Source organism: Bubalus bubalis, chromosome 4, assembly GCF_019923935.1.
Source record: "Bubalus bubalis isolate 160015118507 breed Murrah chromosome 4, NDDB_SH_1, whole genome shotgun sequence".
Classification (NCBI taxonomy): domain Eukaryota; kingdom Metazoa; phylum Chordata; class Mammalia; order Artiodactyla; family Bovidae; genus Bubalus; species Bubalus bubalis.
Genome location: NC_059160.1, coordinates 88,497,148 through 88,515,230, shown reverse-complemented (window position 1 = coordinate 88,515,230; position 18,083 = coordinate 88,497,148). Strand labels below are relative to the sequence as shown.

General features: G+C 39.6%; 1 protein-coding gene and 1 pseudogene across 1 annotated transcript; both read left to right on the top strand.

Annotated features, from left to right (window-relative positions):
- Positions 1-697: 697 nt before the first annotated feature.
- LOC102405335 lies at positions 698-1,644 on the top strand (annotated as a pseudogene).
- Positions 1,645-15,607: 13,963 nt separating this feature from the next.
- Positions 15,608-16,519, top strand: LOC102405017 (olfactory receptor 8S1-like). The gene has a single exon (XM_006046829.3). The coding sequence runs from the start codon at positions 15,608-15,610 to the stop codon at positions 16,517-16,519; it is 912 nt and encodes a 303-aa protein (XP_006046891.3).
- The last annotated feature ends 1,564 nt before the right edge of the window (positions 16,520-18,083 follow it).

Sequence of the window (18,083 nt, the reverse complement as noted above, 5' to 3'; positions counted from 1 at the left end):
GTGAATATTTCTAAACTACCAATCTGATCACATGACCCACATGTTTGGTATTACATGCCTCCTTACATCACCCTGTACCCATCCAAATGAAGCTGATGAAGTTCCTCAGAGATGTACTATTAGCACATGTCTCCTTGCATTTGATCACATCATTTCCTCTGCCTGGAATGCCATCTTCCATTTTATCTCCATAGTGGAGTAAATTTCAGTCAGGCTTAAGCATTTTTACCTCTTCTTTGAAGGTTTGCCATGTTATCTAGAGATGATTGATTCACATTTGTACCAGCACTGTATCCTGTGCATTATGTTATTATAGCCTTTATTTTGCTTCTTTACGTGTCTGTCTGCCTCTGTTAAATTATATTTCTTTAAGGGCAGCAATCATGCCACGTGCAACTTTCTATCCTTAGGATCTGGTAAAGTGCCCAGTACTTGGATGCTTATTAAATATTTCCTGAGTAAATGAGTATTAAAGATTAAAGAAGCAATTATGGGGGATAAACTTTGGAAGGCTGCATGCCTCCAGAGTTGAAGTAGTGATGGGGGGTGCCTAGTGTGACAAAGAGGGAAACTCCTTGACTTCATAGTTTTTATTTATACCTTTAAGCTGTTAAGTTACATTTTTCACAGGGGAGGCAGTCCTATTCACCTGGAACAACTCAACTGCATTATATTTCTTTTTAGGGCATCTCTAATCATGAAAAATCTCACCATCATTACTGAATTTGTCTTCATGTTATTTTCCAGAAATCCCCAGATCCTGAACATGCTTTTTGCATTGTTCCTGGTGATATACCTCCTGACTGTGATGGGGAACCTGGTGATGATCCTGGTGATCAGAACTGATTCTCACCTTAAGACACCCATGTACGTTTTCCTAGGTCACCTGTCATTTCTGGATTTTTCCTTTTCTTCAATAACCATGCCTAAGATGCTGGAGAACTTGTTAACTCAAAAGAAAACTATCTCTGTGTGGGGCTGCATGGCCCCGAGTTTCTTCCTCATACTCTCTGGGAGCACAGAGGCCTGCCTGCTCTCTGCCACGGCCTATGACCACTGTGCTGCCATCTGCCACCCTCTGCTCTAGACTGTGATTGTGAACAGGCCTCTGTGTGTTGGGAAGCTGACTGAAGCTTGGGCAGTGGGATTCCTAAACTCGCTGCCAAACAGTCTTTTCACTTACAACTTAGTTTCTGTGGCCCCAGTGTCATCCCTCACTTCTGCTGTGGGCTGCCTTCACTCTTCCCTCTGTCTTGCCCTGATCCTACTGCCAATGAGGCCCTTCTTGCTGGGCCATGTGCATTTTTAGGATTTGTGACATTTCCCCTGATTCTTTTCTCTTATTCTAGAATAATCTCTGCCATCATAAGCATCCCTTCTGCGGGGGGTCAAGGCAAAGGCTTCTCTACATGTTCCTCCCACCTCACTGGGGTGCTTTTATTCTATGGGACAGTCTTATTTAAGTACATGACCCCTCTCTCGGACTCCATGTTGGAGCAAGTGGTCTCCATTCAGTACAGTGTGATCACATCCTTGTTAAACCTCCTCATCTACAGCCTCAAGAATCAGATAGCCCTGCATAGAGTGTTGAAGCAATAAATCTGCCCCTCTGTATGTGGGGGATTCATGTTATCTTTGGTCTGAAGACAATGAAAAAGCATAGTCAGGGACTGTAGAGCATTAATGGTAACTTGGTCACTTTAGAAATTTGCCATTTGATGAATATAACCTCTTGCATGTGGGTAATAGAGCTCTAAGTGTGTGATTGCTTATTTTATTGTATTTGATAGGAAAATAAAGTGAAGCCTGAGAAATAAGCACTGTGATGGAATAATATGGACAAGAGTCCAAATCTGTTTGCCTTCTTTTCAAAGTGTTAATAGTATGGTGTTCTAAGCATTAAAAAAAAAAAAAGATGGGAGGGTGAAAGGCATTTCAGAGTGAGAGAAAACTAGCTACTGATTGAAGATTGTACTGAATGAGGGTTGCTTCATCCACCTTACCTGGGGGAACCAAAAAAAATTGATGTGCCTGGTTTGAGTTACTAACTTTCAAGTTGCCAGAAAGCAACAACATAAATTAGGACAGGAATCTGCCCTAATCCAATCAAAGGGAAAATAATTGTTTCAAGGGTGCTGGTGGTATGGTAACATTTTGAGTATCTGGAATGGAATCTGGCTGTCTGGCAACTAGACTAGAGCTCTCCTTGGACATAACCTAGTGAATGTCTATGCTGTCTCAAAACAATGTTTTCATTCAACCCTGAGAACATCAAGTCAGTTAATTCACTTGGTGTCTGACAGTCACAATCAGCCAAACCCTCCTGAACTCACTGTCCATTGTTTTTTTGACACATATTCAGTCAAATAAATTAATTTCTTGTCACAAAAGATTCATGGGTGAGGAGACAGTAAGCTCAAAACCCAGTGGATGGACTGACTTCTGTGACTCCTTAAATGAAATACTTAATATGCATCATTGTATTTACCCTCATAAGCGTTAAACAAAAGTAAGATTTTTTTTCCCTTTGGCGTTTTCTTAATTTCTTAAAATTGAAAAGATATTGTTGGTTTGTTTATTTTTACCATGAACTTTTAACCTTAAATATATAATAAATTCTACAAAATTAGTAGGAGAGTGTGTAGTGAGTAAATAAGAAAAATACTTTAAAATATGTAAATATTTTAAAAATCATATTTTCAGGAAAAATTAACTTTGAAGTATACTTCTAAAATATAATGGTTATATATCCATAGTAATTACCTTCTGGGTCAGTTCTACAAATTGCTGTCATCAGCTTTTGTCAAGAAAAAGGGGTTTTTGTACAGAGTACAGCCAGTTCTGTACCTCATGTAGAACATACAGTTATTCCTTAAGTGATCTAATTTCAACATAGGAGGTAGAATTAACACAACTTAGTGACTCTTCAAATAAAGGAAGAGTTAATAATAACACCATTGTGCCCTGCCCCTTATATATTCTTAAGAGTACCTCTCCAAAATGGACCTATTTAGATATAGGTTATGGGTATAATGAGAAGGGTATCCTTCCCCAGACCAAACCCTAGTAAAGGATATGCAATCACTTAAATGGACATCAACGGTATAGCATCTGCATCTTGCAACCACTCCCTTCCTCATTTGCATCTTTGAGAGATGGGTCCAAGGACTGACTAATCTATCAATCTCCCTTCCCTTAGGAGACTGAAGCAGTCATTGGCACAAACTTCCAGGTGTGCTTGCTACCTACTTCTTTATTTTCAATTCCTACTACAGACTGTCACGCAGTAAAATCTCTGGTGGACTGCCCTACCAGCCTCCCATATATACATTATGAATTGTGTTAGTTAAAAAAAGTTTTATACTCAAACTGTCATCCCTTATCTTGTCACTCTCACTCCCTCCCCTGTCCTTTTGCTGTAAGTATGATCTTGATTTATATTACCAATTTGCTTGCATAAATATTTATACTAATTTATAGTCCAGCCAGCAATATGTTAGAGGGTTTAGCAATGTATATCTGCCAGAGTTGACAATCATTTTAATATTTACCAATTTGATAGGTATAAGATGTTAATTCTTTCTTGTGTTTGCATTTATTTTTCATCACAAATAATATTCAACATTTCTCAAACATTAAACATCAGTATTTCCTCTTTTATTATTAGCATGCCATTTTCTTAGTTTCTTACTGCATTTACAGTATTATTTTTATTTGAATGATGTGTTTAAATAAGAAGGATGTTAATTTTTGCAATAACTCACTTCAAACCCTTTCAAAGTGTATTGTTTTACTGTTATGTTTTTATTTTTATTTGTGTTATGTAGTCAAATAACTTTCCTTTTGTGTAATTTTCTCTGCTTTTAAGGTTAAGAAGTCCTTACCATCAGTGTCCTGAATTTTTCTTCTAGTTTTCTTGTGTGCTTTTTTTACATTTCATTTAAGTCATGTAGAATTTCTCTTGTCCCTTCCAAGCAAGTATATTATAAGAGTCTGACCCTCGTTTGGCTCAGGGAGGTAGGGCCAGATACAAAATAAATGAGGAACGAAGAAGAGACATCCATGGTAAACCAATGTCAAGAGCCAAATAACTTAATTTGTATGATTTCTCAATAGCAAGTTTGCAACTAGAGTTAGGAAGAGGTTGTGTAAATAAGATCTGAAGCACAACTTCTGAATTATTCCCCTGGTTTATGTAAGAATAGGGAAGAAATTGTGAAGGATATTCTCATTTACTTAATTAAATTACCACCTATGATCTTAAGATTCCCTCAAACTATAATTTGATTCACAACTTTACATCTGAGAAACAGACTCATCTGCCCAATACCAATAGCTGCTGCTGCTGCTGCTGCTAAGTCCCTTCAGTCGTGTCCGACTCTGTGCCACCCCAGAGATGGCAGCCCACCAGGCTCCCCCATCCCTGGGATTCTCCAGGCAAGAAGACTGGAGTGGGTTGCCATTTCCTTCTCCAATGCATGGAAGTGAAAAGTGAAAGTGAAGTCGCTCAGTCGTGTCCGACTCTAGCTAATTCTACCTAAATTTTCCCAACATAGCTTCTCAATTCTATTTGCTCTCTTGTTGTTGCTCAGTCACTCAGTCATGTCTAACTCTTTGCAACCCCATGGACTGCAGCACGTCAGCCTTCCCTGTCCTTCACCGTCTCCTGGAGCTTGCTCAAACTTACGTCCAACAAGTCAGTGATGCCATCCAACTATCTCATCCTCTGTCATCCCCTTCTCCTCCCACCTTAAATCTTTCCCAGAATCAGGGTCTTTTCTATTTTTTTTTTAAATTTTATTTTATTTTTTAAACTTTACATAATTGTATTAGTTTTGCCAAATATCAAAATGAATCCGCCACAGGTATACATGTGTTCCCCATCCTGAACCCCGGGTCTTTTCTAATTAGTCAGATCTTCACATCAGGTGGCCAAAGTATTGGAGCTTCAGCTTCAGCATCAGTCCTTCCAATGAATATTCAGGACTGATTTCCTTTAGGATTAACTGGTTTGATCTCCTTGCAGTCCAAGAGACTCTCAAGAGTCTTCTCCAACACCATAGTTCAAAAGCATCAATTCTTCAGTGCTCAGCTTTCTTTATAGTCCAACTCTCACATCCATACATGACTACTGGAAAAACCATAGCTTTGACTAGACGGACCTTTATCGACAAAGTGATGTCTCTGCTTTTGAATAATCTGTCTAGGTTGGTCATAGCTTTTCTTCCAAGAAGCAAGTGTCTTTTAATTTCATGGCTGCAGTCATCATCTGCAGTGATTTTGGAGCCCAAGAAAATAAAGTCTCCTTAATATGAGTAAAGTTCTTTAAAATGTATGCATATGAATATATATATGAATTAAAAATATATATGTTTTATGTATTTCTCTCTAAAGCTGATATCACACTTACTGAGATTACACTAAGAACATTTCCCTGAATCAGGAAAAGGAGCCCTTTATAGCTACTATTGTGAAAATGCATATAATATTAAATATTCATGGAATACTCCAGGAGGTATTAAGAGAATGCAATTTGACAAGAAATTAAGAATGAAAACTTGAAAGAAGAGGATAATTTTAGGGTTTTGCAAAGGATGTGATTGTTTACCTGGAAAATCTGGGAGATTTATACAGAAAACTGTTAAGAGTAAAGTAACTAGATATAAAATTAATAAACAGAAATCAATATCCTTGCTTATCTCTAAACAACTAATTAGAAAACATAACGGCAGAAATTAACATCACAGTAGGAACAAAAAAAGATAAAACACCCAGGAATAAATTTAAAGTGTTCAAAAAATATTGGAAGAAAAGCTTAAGATTCTATCAAGGGGCTCAAAGAAGATTAAAACAATGAAAAAGCATATCATATTATTGAGTAGTAGAACTCAATATAGTGAAGATCTAATAACTCTCTTAAAAGCTTATGGATGGAGCATGGTGTCAATAAAAGTAGAAACAAGCTTCTTTTAGAATTAGATTATTTGTTTCTAGAATTCAAAGGAAAAGTTAAAAAAAAAAACAAGAATAGAAAACTCTAAGTGTAATAAAGGGAAAAGTTCTGCAGAATATAAAAATGAAAGGATCCAATCATTCCAATTGTGTAGCACTAGTGAATGAATATATTGAATAGATAGCCCATAAACATACCCAAAGATATACAGGCAATTTAGAATATTGGAAAGATGCTAATTCAGATCAATAGGTTAAAGATGGATTATTCATTATATGATATAGAATAACTGGTAGCTTTCTGTTAAAAATGAACCTAGATTCCTGTCTTACACCCAAATAAATTCCACATGAATTAAAGACAAATAATGAAACTATAAAAATGTGGAAGGATTTTAATTTTAAAAAATTTAATTGAAGTATAGCTGACTTACAATGTTGTTAGTTTCTGATGTTTAACAAAGTGATTCAGTTATATATATATATATATATATATAACACATATATATATATAACACACATATATATATATATAACACACATATATATATATATGTGTGTGTGTGTGTGTGTTAATTGCTCAGTCGTATCCAATTCTTTGCAACTCTATGGATTGTAGCCCACTAGGCTCCTGTGTCCATGGAATTCTCCAGGCAGGAATACTGGAGTAGCTTGCCATTTCCTTCTCCAGAGGATCTTCCTGACCCAGGGATTGAATCGGGGTCTCCCACATTGAAGGCAGATTCTTTACTGTCTGAGCCACTAGGGATGAGAATATATGTGCATGTGTGTGTCAAGGCTGTGGTCTTCCTGGTGGTCATGATTGGTTGTGAGAGCTGGACTGTAAAAAAGGCAGAACACCAAAGAGTTGATGCCTTTGAACTGTGGTGCTGGAGAAGACTCCTGTAAGTTCCTTGGACAGCAAGAAAATCAAAACAATCTTAAGGGAAATCAACCCTGAATACTCATTGAAAGGATTGATGCTGCAGCTGAAGCTTCAGTATTTTGGTCATCTGATGCAAACAGACTCATTGGAAAAGTCCCTTATGCTGGAAAAGATTGAGGGTAGAAGGAGAAGAGGGCATCAGAGGATGAGATAGCTGGATGGCATCACTGATGCAATGAACATGAACTTGGGCAAACTCCAGGAGATGGTGAGGGACAGGGAGGCCTGATGTGCTGTAGTCCATGGGGGTCACAAAGAGTCGGACATGACTGGGTGACTGAACAAAAACAACAAATATATATATTCCCTGTGCTATACAATAGCATTTTATTGTTTATCCATTCTATATATTGAATCTGCTAGTACAAAACTCCCAATCGAATTGTCCCCCATGCCCCCTTCCCCTTGGCAACCACAGGTTTGTTCTCTGTGTCTGTGAGTCTGTTTCTGTTTTCTAGATAAATTAATTTGTGTCATATTTTAGATTCTACATAGAAGTGATATTATATAATGTCTTTGTCTTTCTCTTACTGACTTATTAATGCTTCACTCAGTATGATATATCCATGGTAGCTACAAATGGCATTATTTTTGTGGCTGAGTAATATTCCATTTTATCTATATCTATATATAAAATACACACACACCATATCTTCTTTATCCATTTATCTGTCAATGGACATTTAGAGAATTAATCTTACAAATATCCTCACAAGCATGCAAAGAAAATTATAAGCATAACCATCAAAACATTTCTCTATACAGACAGGGAACTCTGTTTTTTCATTAATGTCTTCCCAAGCACCTAGAAGTACTTTGGCCATAATAGATGCTCAATGGATACTTAGAGAATGAATGAATGGGTGTTGACTATTGCCATCTGTAAAGTACATGTTAAATGAATTGTATTTTCATATGACGATGACTAGACAGCCATATAAAATTGAGGCAGCTCTGGGGAATTCCTTGGCAGTCCAGTGGTTATGATTCTGTGCTTTCAATGCCAGAACATGGGTTCAGTCCCTGGTCAGGGAACTAAGATCTCATAAACTACATGTCCAAAAAGAAAAAGAAGGAAAAATGAGGCAGCTCTGTATATACCAATATCAAGTGATCTTCAAAATAAATAACAAATAATATTAAAAAGTAAGTTGCAAAATGGGGTGTAGACTCTGCTATCTTTTTTATGAAAATCTTACATAGATACATGTGGCTATACTCATAGACTCAGAGAAGGCAATGGCAACCCACTCCAGTACTCTTGCCTGGAAAATCCCATGGATGGAGGAGCCTGGTAGGCTGTAGTCCATGGGGTCGCTAAGAGTCGGACACGACTGAGCGACTTCACTTTCACTTTTCACTTTCATGCATTGGAGAAGAAAATGACAACCCACTCCAGTGTTCTTGCCTGGAGAATCCCAGGGATGGGGGAGCCTGGTGAGCTGCCGTCTGTGGGGTCTCACAGAGTTGGACATGACTGAAGCGACTTATCTCTGAAAGTTCATTTAAGTAAAATGGTAACTAGTCCTTGCATCTAAGAAAGGGATAAGTAAGTAGTTGGGGAATAGGAATTGGAGAAAACTTACTCTATATACTATGGACATGTATTAAAATATATTTTTAAATATGGGAAAGCTAAAAATATTTTCAAACATGTAAAAGCTCAGGGAATATATTACCCATGATTTTTACTCAAAGAATTTCCTTACAAACAAATATTTCTACAAGAAATAAAGTTATACCAGAGGGAAGGACTGGAACCTAAGAAAAAAATGGTAATGAAAGTAACACATTTATGATATAATTATTAACCATCAAAATAGTTACCTCCAGTGTTTTAGAGTGTATTAAATTGTAGGATGAAGAAGGCAATGGCACCCCACTCCAGTACTCTTGCCTGGAAAATCCCATGGACGGAGGAGCTTGGTGGGCTGCAGTCCATGGGGTCTCCAGGTGTCAGACACAACTGAGCGACATCACTTTCACTTTTCACTTTCCTGCATTGGAGAAGGAAATGGCAACCCATTCCAGTGTTCTTGCCTGGAGAATCCCAGGGACGGCAGAGCCTGGTGGGCTGCCGTCTATGGGGTCGCAGAGTTGGACACGACTGAAGCAACTTAGCAGCAGCAGCAGCAAATTGTAGGAAACTATAACAAACCAGATAAGCTGGATTATTAGGTGAACACTTAAAATATGATAGGACGATTGTCCTCTTGTTCAGGAGCAGGATCCTCTGTCTCTGCAGTAATCGTTTTAGTGGTGTGTATGTTCTCAGACTCGATATCTGGAACACCCAATGGTTCCATAAAGACTCAGTGTAAATTTTGTTGAGCTCCTAAGTGTGGCATACAGTAAAGGTAAGATAATTTTTTTCTTTAAAGTGCCAGATAGCAAAAGTTTTGGGTTTAGTAGGTCGTATGTACAGTCTCTGTTGTAACTATTCAACTCTGCCATGTATGAAAGCATCCACAGATTGTAAGTAGGTTAGCATAGCTGTGTTCTAATAAAACTTTGTTTTCTTAAAAACAGACAGGTAAGCTACACTTGGCCTGCAAACCATAATTTATCAACTCCTTGCTTATATAAGATCCTTCTTAAATCTGCTATAAACTCCAATTGCTGTCACTTCCCTTCAATGGTGCTAAACAGAATATAGCCACAGTTTTGTGAAAAAGGTGGTATCTTGTTGTTCCGTTGCTAAGTCGCATACAACTCTTTGAAACCCCATGGACTGCACCACACTTGCCCTTCACTATCTCCTGGAGCTTGCTCAAACTCATGTCCATTAAGTCGGTGATGCCATCCAACTATCTCATCCTCTGTCATTCCCTTCTCCTCCTGCCTTCAATCTTTCCCAGCATCAGGGTCTTTTTCAATGGCTCTTCTAATCAGGTGGCCAAAATATGAGCTTCAGCTTCAGCATCAGTCCTTCCAATGAATATTCAGAATTGATTTCCTTTAGGATTAATGGGTTTGATCTCCTTGCTATCCAATGGACTCTCAAGAGTCTTCTCCAGCACCACAATTCGAAAGCATCAATTCTTCAGCACTCAGGCTTCCTTATGGTCCAACTCTCACATCCATACATGACTATGGGAACAACTATAGCTTTTACCATATAGACTTTTGTTGGCAAAGTGTTGTCTCTGCTTTTTAACACACGTCTAGGTTTGTCAAAGCTTTTCTTCCAAGGAGCAAGCATCTTTTAATTTCACGGCTGCAGTCACTGTCTGCAGTGATTTTGGAGCCCAAGAAAATAAAATCTGCCAGTGTTTCTAAAAAAATGGAAAGGGTGGTATATGTATTAATATGTAAGTTAATACTAATGCTATATATAATGCTGCTAAGTCTGATCTTTGGTCAATGTGAATTGATTATTTATACCTTTATGTTACTTATATAAAATATAAATACTTTTAATTACCTATTTACAGTTATTGTCCTACACCCTATGCAGAAGTAAAGTCTATCACTAAGAGAAACCACCAGTCCTCCTGATCTGGTCCTATTGAGGAAGAATTCCAGACTCCTTCCAAAGATATACTTATATAGGGACTATTTTCCTGATGGCTCAAGAATAATAACTTCCTCTTCCCAACTTTTTCTTAGCTATGTAGAGTCCAGAGTCCAATCATGTAGAATATGAGGACTGAAATGGGAGATTCTTGCATCACAGTATCAGGAGGAAAATTAATATTGGTTTTATAAGTCACTAGAAACAGAAAGGGAAAGGAATGGTGGGTGCAGAAGCCAGCATGTTGAGGGATAAGGAGTAAGAAAAGCTTGGGAAGTAGTATAGTTAAGTCAGACTTTGAGAAGTGGCTGTGAGACAATTAGAGTAAGGCAATGTAGAATCAGTGGCTGCAGTGAAACATGGGGTCAGTTAGATATTTTTAAATATGGGAACTATTTTAATATATTTATATTCTTGGTACAAATGAGTAAAAGAAGGAAATTGATGATTAAAAATGGATAATTAGCATACCTGAAGGAGAAGGACCCAGAGGCTCAGAAGGGGATCAGAGTTAAAGTCCAAGTACAGGTGTTAGTCTTGGATTAAAAGCATTACCTCTACCATTAAATCTAAAGAAGGGACAAAGAAATACATTTCTAAGTGGGGACTCGAGAAAACTAAAGAGGTCCTGCCTTATGGCTCTAATTTCTCTTATAGGGCCATGTGATAAATGCATGCAGAAAAAATATAGCATACCTCAAGTGCATAGATTTTGGAGTAACTCCAAAGGGAAAGGGAATGTTAGACTTTATAGAGAGAGCATGAGGGTGATGCATGCATGCACACACATGAACATTAATGCCCCACTGTGCACACATTTATATGTCTGAGGTTGAGAAACCCTAGGTTGAGCTTATTTGTCAGATTTTGCAATGTTCTTTGTGCTAGTCCTGGAAATTTTTCTGCACCCCCACTTCCAAATCAGGCCCCAAGTGACTCTGACTACTGCAGCCTCCCCCATGAGCAGAGCAGTCCCAGCTCCCTGGGCTCCTCACTCATGCTCCTCACTCATGCTCCTCTCCCAGAGCTATAGCGGCAAAGAGATCAAAGAGATGGCCAAAGAGAAGAGCGCTGGAGGAATATAAGACTCCTACAGACTAGCCAGGGGCTCTTCTCAGTACTGAGGTAGGTGACCTCAGGAAGACTGACAAGAATTAATGACTGTTAGCAAGGCCCAGAAAGTCCCAGTGCAGAGAATGCTGGCCCTTTAGGCTTTAGCTAGAACTGACCATAGGAGTTTGATGCTGGAAACTGTCAGGAAATAAAACTGACTTTTCCCAAGGTTTAGCTGGAGACCTAATTCTGCAGGCCTAGCTATGGGGGCATAGGCAATTTGCCTCAAAGAACCCCAAACAGGAGCCAGATTTAGAACAGTCTAGCTCAGTAAAAGGGGCAAAGAAGGAAACTTCCATCAGTTTGAACAACTCAGAAGAATTCTACTCTAACCCAAATTCCTCACAGCAATGAAAAAGAAATAGTCATAAGGAAAATATCATGCTTCTGCTGCTGCTAAGTCGCTTCAGTCGTGTCCGACTCTGTGCGACCCCATGGATGGCAGCCCACCAGGCTCCACCGTCCCTGGGATTCTCCAGGCAAGAACACTGGAGTGGGTTGCCATTTCCTTCTCCAATGCACGAAATTGAAAAGTGAAAGTGAAGTCGCTCAGTTGTGTCCGACTCTTAGCAACTCCAGGGACTGCAGCCTACCAGGCTCCTCCGTCCATGGGATTATCCAGGCAAGAGTACTGGAGTGGGGTGCCAATGGCCAAAGAAATAAGTAGATGAAGTTTTTTTCCCTGAGATGTTGATCTACAATGCACTTCTGTCCATCTAGGATCCCTCTGTCTCCTCCCTTCATGTCCCTTGACCCTGACAAAAAAGCAGGTCATCTTTTGACATGGGGGAGCTGGCAAGAGGCATCCTGATGGAGGACTGGAGGATCATATCTTCAAATGTGCACCATGGCAGGAGTACTGGATGTAGAAGGAGACCTTCTCATTCCCTCTTGTATAACTTTCACTAGAGTTCTAAGGCCTTCTGGTTTCGGGGAGAGCAAGAGATCATGAAGTTGTATTGAATCGTATTGAGTAAATCTGCAGAGAGGACAGACGGGTAGTGCAGTCTCTTAGAAAGTGTCAGAGGTGGAACTCTCCCCTAATTAACACTTTTGCTGTGATTGTCAGAATTGGGAATAAAAATAGTTTTCTTCATCTGAAATGCCAATGCCAGTGTCTACAAATATTCCCAAAGGATACTGGGAAATCTTCATGTGCTTAGGGCTAGAAAGGCATAACCTGCACCTTCTTATTTTCTTCCTTTCTCTCTTTTAGGTAGTCATTTTCTTTCTATCAAAGTTCCTATTCCTCCTTAGAGCAGTTAGTTTCTCCATTGTTCTTTACCCTGGAATTCCTCCCAGTGATCCTGGTCAGCTCACTCTTCTCCTTCCCACCAAGCTGTCTGAACCTCCCACAGGAAAGTGTGATCCTGGTAGCCAGAAAGATGAGTCTAATCTAGGGGATCTCATGATTGGTGGGGCTTCTTTATCTCCTTACTTAATAAATCAATCTTCTTAAAATTAAGTGAAATGTTTTAGGAGCAAGTACAAGGTTTGGGTACATCTTCAAAGAAAGGGAAGGAAGTCTATTGTTAACTGAGGGATTTGACTGGGGTGTTTGTAGAGAAAAGGAAGCTGGAGGTTTGAGGAAGATAATGGTACCAGTTCTCATTATACCAAAGAGAAATTTCTTAGTTTTGTAGCTATTATTGATATGTTCCTTTGTTGCTACAAGGTCTTTATGATTTTAATTTTATTGTCTACGTTATCTAGTTGGTATTTAGATACTCCAGAATATGAAAATATTGAAACATTTCCATTTTTATTAAACATATAACAATGCAGTGTGCATCATTATAAATGTCACATTTTAGCCTTTTGAGTTGTAGTTTTAGCATAAATCCAAGGACTTATAAGACTCTGACTCAAAGTGTGTAATTTGCAATGCGTTCAGCAATGCGTTCAGCAATGGGCTTCTCTTGTGACTCAGCTTGTAAGAATCTGCCTGCAATGTGGGTGATGTGGGTTCGATTCCTGGGTTGGGAAGATCCCCTGGAGAAGGGAAAGGCTACCCACTCCAGTATTCTGGCCTGGAGAATTCCATGGACTGTATACTCCTTGGGGTTACAAAGAGTCAGACACAACTGAGCAACTTTCACTTTCTTCAGCAATGTATAGATATCACTGTCACCAGAGTCTTCCTAGGACTATTTGTACACTTTTTTTAAAAACCATAAAATTGGATTCATGTTTTTCATTGTACTTAAAAAATATAAGTTAAATGTTTTCACCAATGTTTCTTTTCTCTTGAATTTCCTCTAACGTAACTTTTCAGTTTATGTCATCAGAACCAAGCTTTATAAGAGCCAGGGTAAAATGGACTGAGGAGGAAGAAAGGCTGTGGGTGTTAAAGACTAGTTCTGACAAGACTGCTGGGGAGGAGCTATAATATTCCAGTTCAGGTCCCAGTGATAACTGGAACAACAACTGAACAACAGCAGGGCTCCAGCGAAACATGAATGCTGTTAACAAAGTCCTGGTCTAGACATTTTTGCATGAGTAAAAGACAATAACAATAGCAGCAAAGTGAAAGGAAAGAAATTAAATACTAAAGAAGTATCCAATTATCAGGTTGTGACTAAAACCAAGGTTGATTAAGTTGATGTCAACCATGTTCCATTTTGTTGATGTGGAAATTTACCTTCAGAAGGGTTCAGTATCTTGCTCAAGTTCACATACATAGCTTTCATTTTTCAGGTCTAGCTTTTGTTTTTAATTTTAGGGAAAGTGCTATGTTTAAGATACAGATTCTTTAAATGACTCAAAATATATGTTGTCCATCTGCTGGGTGTGATGTGAGAAAGAGCACTGGATTGAGAGCAGAGCATTCAGTTTAATTCCTGACTGTTCTGCTGATGAGCTATATGATACGGAAGAAGTCAGCTCACCTCTGTGAGCCTCCGTCTTCCCTGCTCTGAGATGCTGAGAGCCTAGTCTCACTGGCCTGAGAATGGAACAAGGCACTGAGGCACAAACACTTCCCACAGATACTTTTCCAGCTTTGCTAGTATGTCTTTGGAGATATAGGGTACTCTTGAATTGCTCCTGGAATGTTTGGAAAGCCTCTTGCAACCTCTAGCAGCATCATACAAGTCCTTTTTCTAGTAGCAAAATTTCTTGTTCAAATCCCTTTTCTACATCTTCATCTAATACCCAGAATGTCTGTGATAAGATGGTGAGTTCTGTAGTTCTTGGCTTTAAGATGGATGTCTAAATATAAGAAGACTTGCAACTAAATATCTATTCTCGGAAACAATTTCATTTGAAGTAGCCTGTTTATTCTCCTAAGTATACTCTTTTCAAAAAAAAATTAAATTTATTTATTTTAATTAGAGGCTGTATACTCGTAATAGTTAAATTATGTAATCTGATTTAGCACACAAAGATGTGTGTTATATTCACTGACAGAATTAATGAGACCTGTTGGGGAGAGTCAAGGAGGAGAAACTCTTAGTCACTGTAATAATTTCTTAGGGCTGTTGTAACAAACTACTGGAAACCAGTTGGCTTAAAACAATAGAATTTATTTTCTCACAGTTCTAGGGACTCTAAGACTGACATCAAGGTGTCAGCAGGGCCACGGCCATCCCAAAACTTGTAGGGAAGAATCCCTCCTTGTCTCTTCCTGGATTCTGGTCACGGCTGTCGGCCCTTGGCTTCCTTGACCTGCGGGCGCCTCACTCCACTCTGCTCTGTTGTCACGTGGCTGTCACACTTTGTGTGTATTATAAGGCTCTCTCATCTCCAATAAGAACATCAGTCATATTAGATTAAGAGCCTACCCTATTCCAGTGTTATCTCACCTTAATTCATTGTACCTTCAGTGACCCTATTTCCAAATAAGATTACACTGTGAGGTACAAGGGATTAAGACTTCAACATATTTTCTGGAGTTAGACACAATTCAACTCATTAAGGTCACAATTGGAATTACTCAACTTCTTTTCCTTTTCTATTGTTAAGCCAAAAGAAGTATTTCCTGAGAAGTTTTAGGGTGGAGGGATGATATTCTGATCACTAGAAATTACTCAGATTCTGTAATATAGTTGATTTCTTTCTAGGAATGACATTTACAAACAGCCATGCACAACTTCACTTTCTTCACTGAGTTCACCCTCCTCGGGCTGTCTGCTGACCCCCACATCCAGGCTCTGCTCTTTGTGCTGTTCCTGGGGATTTACCTGCTGACATTAGTGGGGAACACAGCGATGATTTTGATCATCAAGGCTGATTCTCAGCTCCACATACCCATGTACTTCTTCCTCGGACACCTGTCTTTCCTAGATCTCGGTTTCTCCTCGGTCACTGTGCCGAAAACGCTACAGAACTTCTTGTCGCAGAAGAAAAGCATCTCTGTGTGGGGCTGCATCACCCAGAGTTTCTTTTTTCTCCTTTATGGGTGTGCTGAAGCCAGCCTTCTCTCTGCCATGGCCTACGACCGCTATGCTGCTGTCTGCCACCCTCTGCTCTACACTGTGGTCATGAACAGGCCTCTCTGCACTGCAATGGTGTGTGTAGCATGGCTGGTGGGGCTTCTGAACTCACTAGTGAATCATCTTTTCATCCACAAGTTACGTTTCTGGGGGTCTAACACTATCTCCCATTTCTTCTGTGAACTACCATCACTCTTCCCCTTGTCCTGCACTGATCCCACTGCCAACGAGTTCCTTCTGTCAGGGACCAGTGCATTGCTGGGACTTCTGACACTTCCCTTGATCCTGTTCTCTTACTCCAGAATCATTTCTGCCATTCTGAACATCCATTCCTATGAGGGCCAAGGCAAGGCCTTCTCCACCTGCTCTTCCCACCTCACTGTGGTGCTCCTGTTCTATGGGACGGCTCTATTCAGGTACATCAGCCCCGCCTCAGGCTCAGTGTTGGAGCGAGTGGTCTCCATTCAGTACAGTGTCATCACATCCTTGCTGAACCCTCTCATCTACAGCCTCAAGAATCAGGAGGTGAAGGGCACTCTGCAAAGGATGCTGAGGAAGTGAATGTGATCCCCAGAGGAGGGATTCTCTGTGTGGTTTTAGTCAGAAAGTGGAGAGGAGGGATATTTGGAAACACCTGGAGAGTAAAAAAAGATATCAGAGGTCAATATAAATATATAAAAGAAGTTATATAGTGGTTCTCAAAGTGTCATCCACATACCAGCAGCATCAGAATGCGCATCGTCTGTGAGCTTGCTAGAATGTCTCAGACCCAACCCTGATCTACTGAATCAGAAACTCTAGAGGTGGAGCTCAACAGTCTGTTTCTTAATTATGACCATGATGCATGCTTGAGTTTGAGAAACAGTGTTTAGCCCAATGAATGTTCGAGAAAACTCTCTTTGGAAAAAGGTGGGATACTGACATCAAGGTCAAGACTCCCACTTAAATGAGAAAGTTGGTAAAGCAGTCAAGAAGAGAACTTTTGACTATGTGATCTTATGATCTGTTTCCCTCTACAAAACTGTAAAAATGAAAAAAAAAAAAATTCCTTGCATTATTTCAGGGCATTATAGGGAGGGGAAGAGCTAGACTGTCCACAAAGGCAGATGCAGTCTGTTCCTTCCACCTCTACTGGGTAGCTGCCATTATAACAGATTCTTCAGTACAGCATGAGGCCAATGGACAGATGCTCCAGAGCAGCAACTAGCAAGAACTTCCTTTACCTCACCTGAGAGCAGCTGAGGGCATTCAACAGCCAGTTCACCAGATTAGAGGTCATGTGTTCGTCCCAGAGAGCAAGGGCAGCCTGAGGTTATGGTGGAAGCAGTATTCCACACGAGATAGCCCTTCGTGTGTCAGCACTTTCACGAGAGACTCTGCTTCCTGACCTGGTTGTCTGGGCTACACTATCAGGATCTCTGAGCACTGAGTTCTTTTTGCTTCTGTACTTTTGGCCACAAGACTACTTTTGTCTCATTCTTCCTGGAGGACTAGTGACCTCTCTTAGCCTTTAACTATAAACTATATGCAGATGACACCACCCTTATGGCAGAAAGTGAAGAGGAACTAAAAAGCCTCTTGATGAAAGTGAAAGAGGAGAGTGAAAAAATTGGCTTAAAGCTCAACATTCAGAAAACTAAGTTCATGGCATCTGGTCCCATCACTTCATGGGAAATAGATGGGGAAACAGTGGAAACAGTGTCAGACTTTTCATTGTTAGTGTATAGGAATGCAAGAAATTTCTGTGTATTCATTTTGTATCCTATGACTTTAGTAAATTCACTGATTAGCCCTAGTAATTTTCTGATGGGCTTCCCTGATGGCACAGACAGTAAAGAATCCACCAGCAATGCAGGAGATCCAGGTTCAATCCCTGGGTCAGGAGGATCCCCTGGAGAGGGAATGGCTACCCACTCTGGTATTCTTATCTGCAGAATTCCATGGGCTTGATATTCTATCAACATAAATTATGAGATAGTTTATTTAGGGTTTTCTATGTACAGTATCATGTCATCTGAAAACAGTGAGAGTTTTACTTCTTTTCCTATCTGGAGTCCTTTTATTTTTTTCCTTCTCTGATTGTCATGGCTAGGACTTCCAAAACTATGTTGAATACTAATGGTAA

Excerpts from the sequence above, each read along its gene's own strand:
- LOC102405017 (XM_006046829.3), top strand. The coding sequence starts at position 15,608 with ATGCACAACTTCACTTTCTTCACTGAGTTCACCCTCCTCGGGCTGTCT.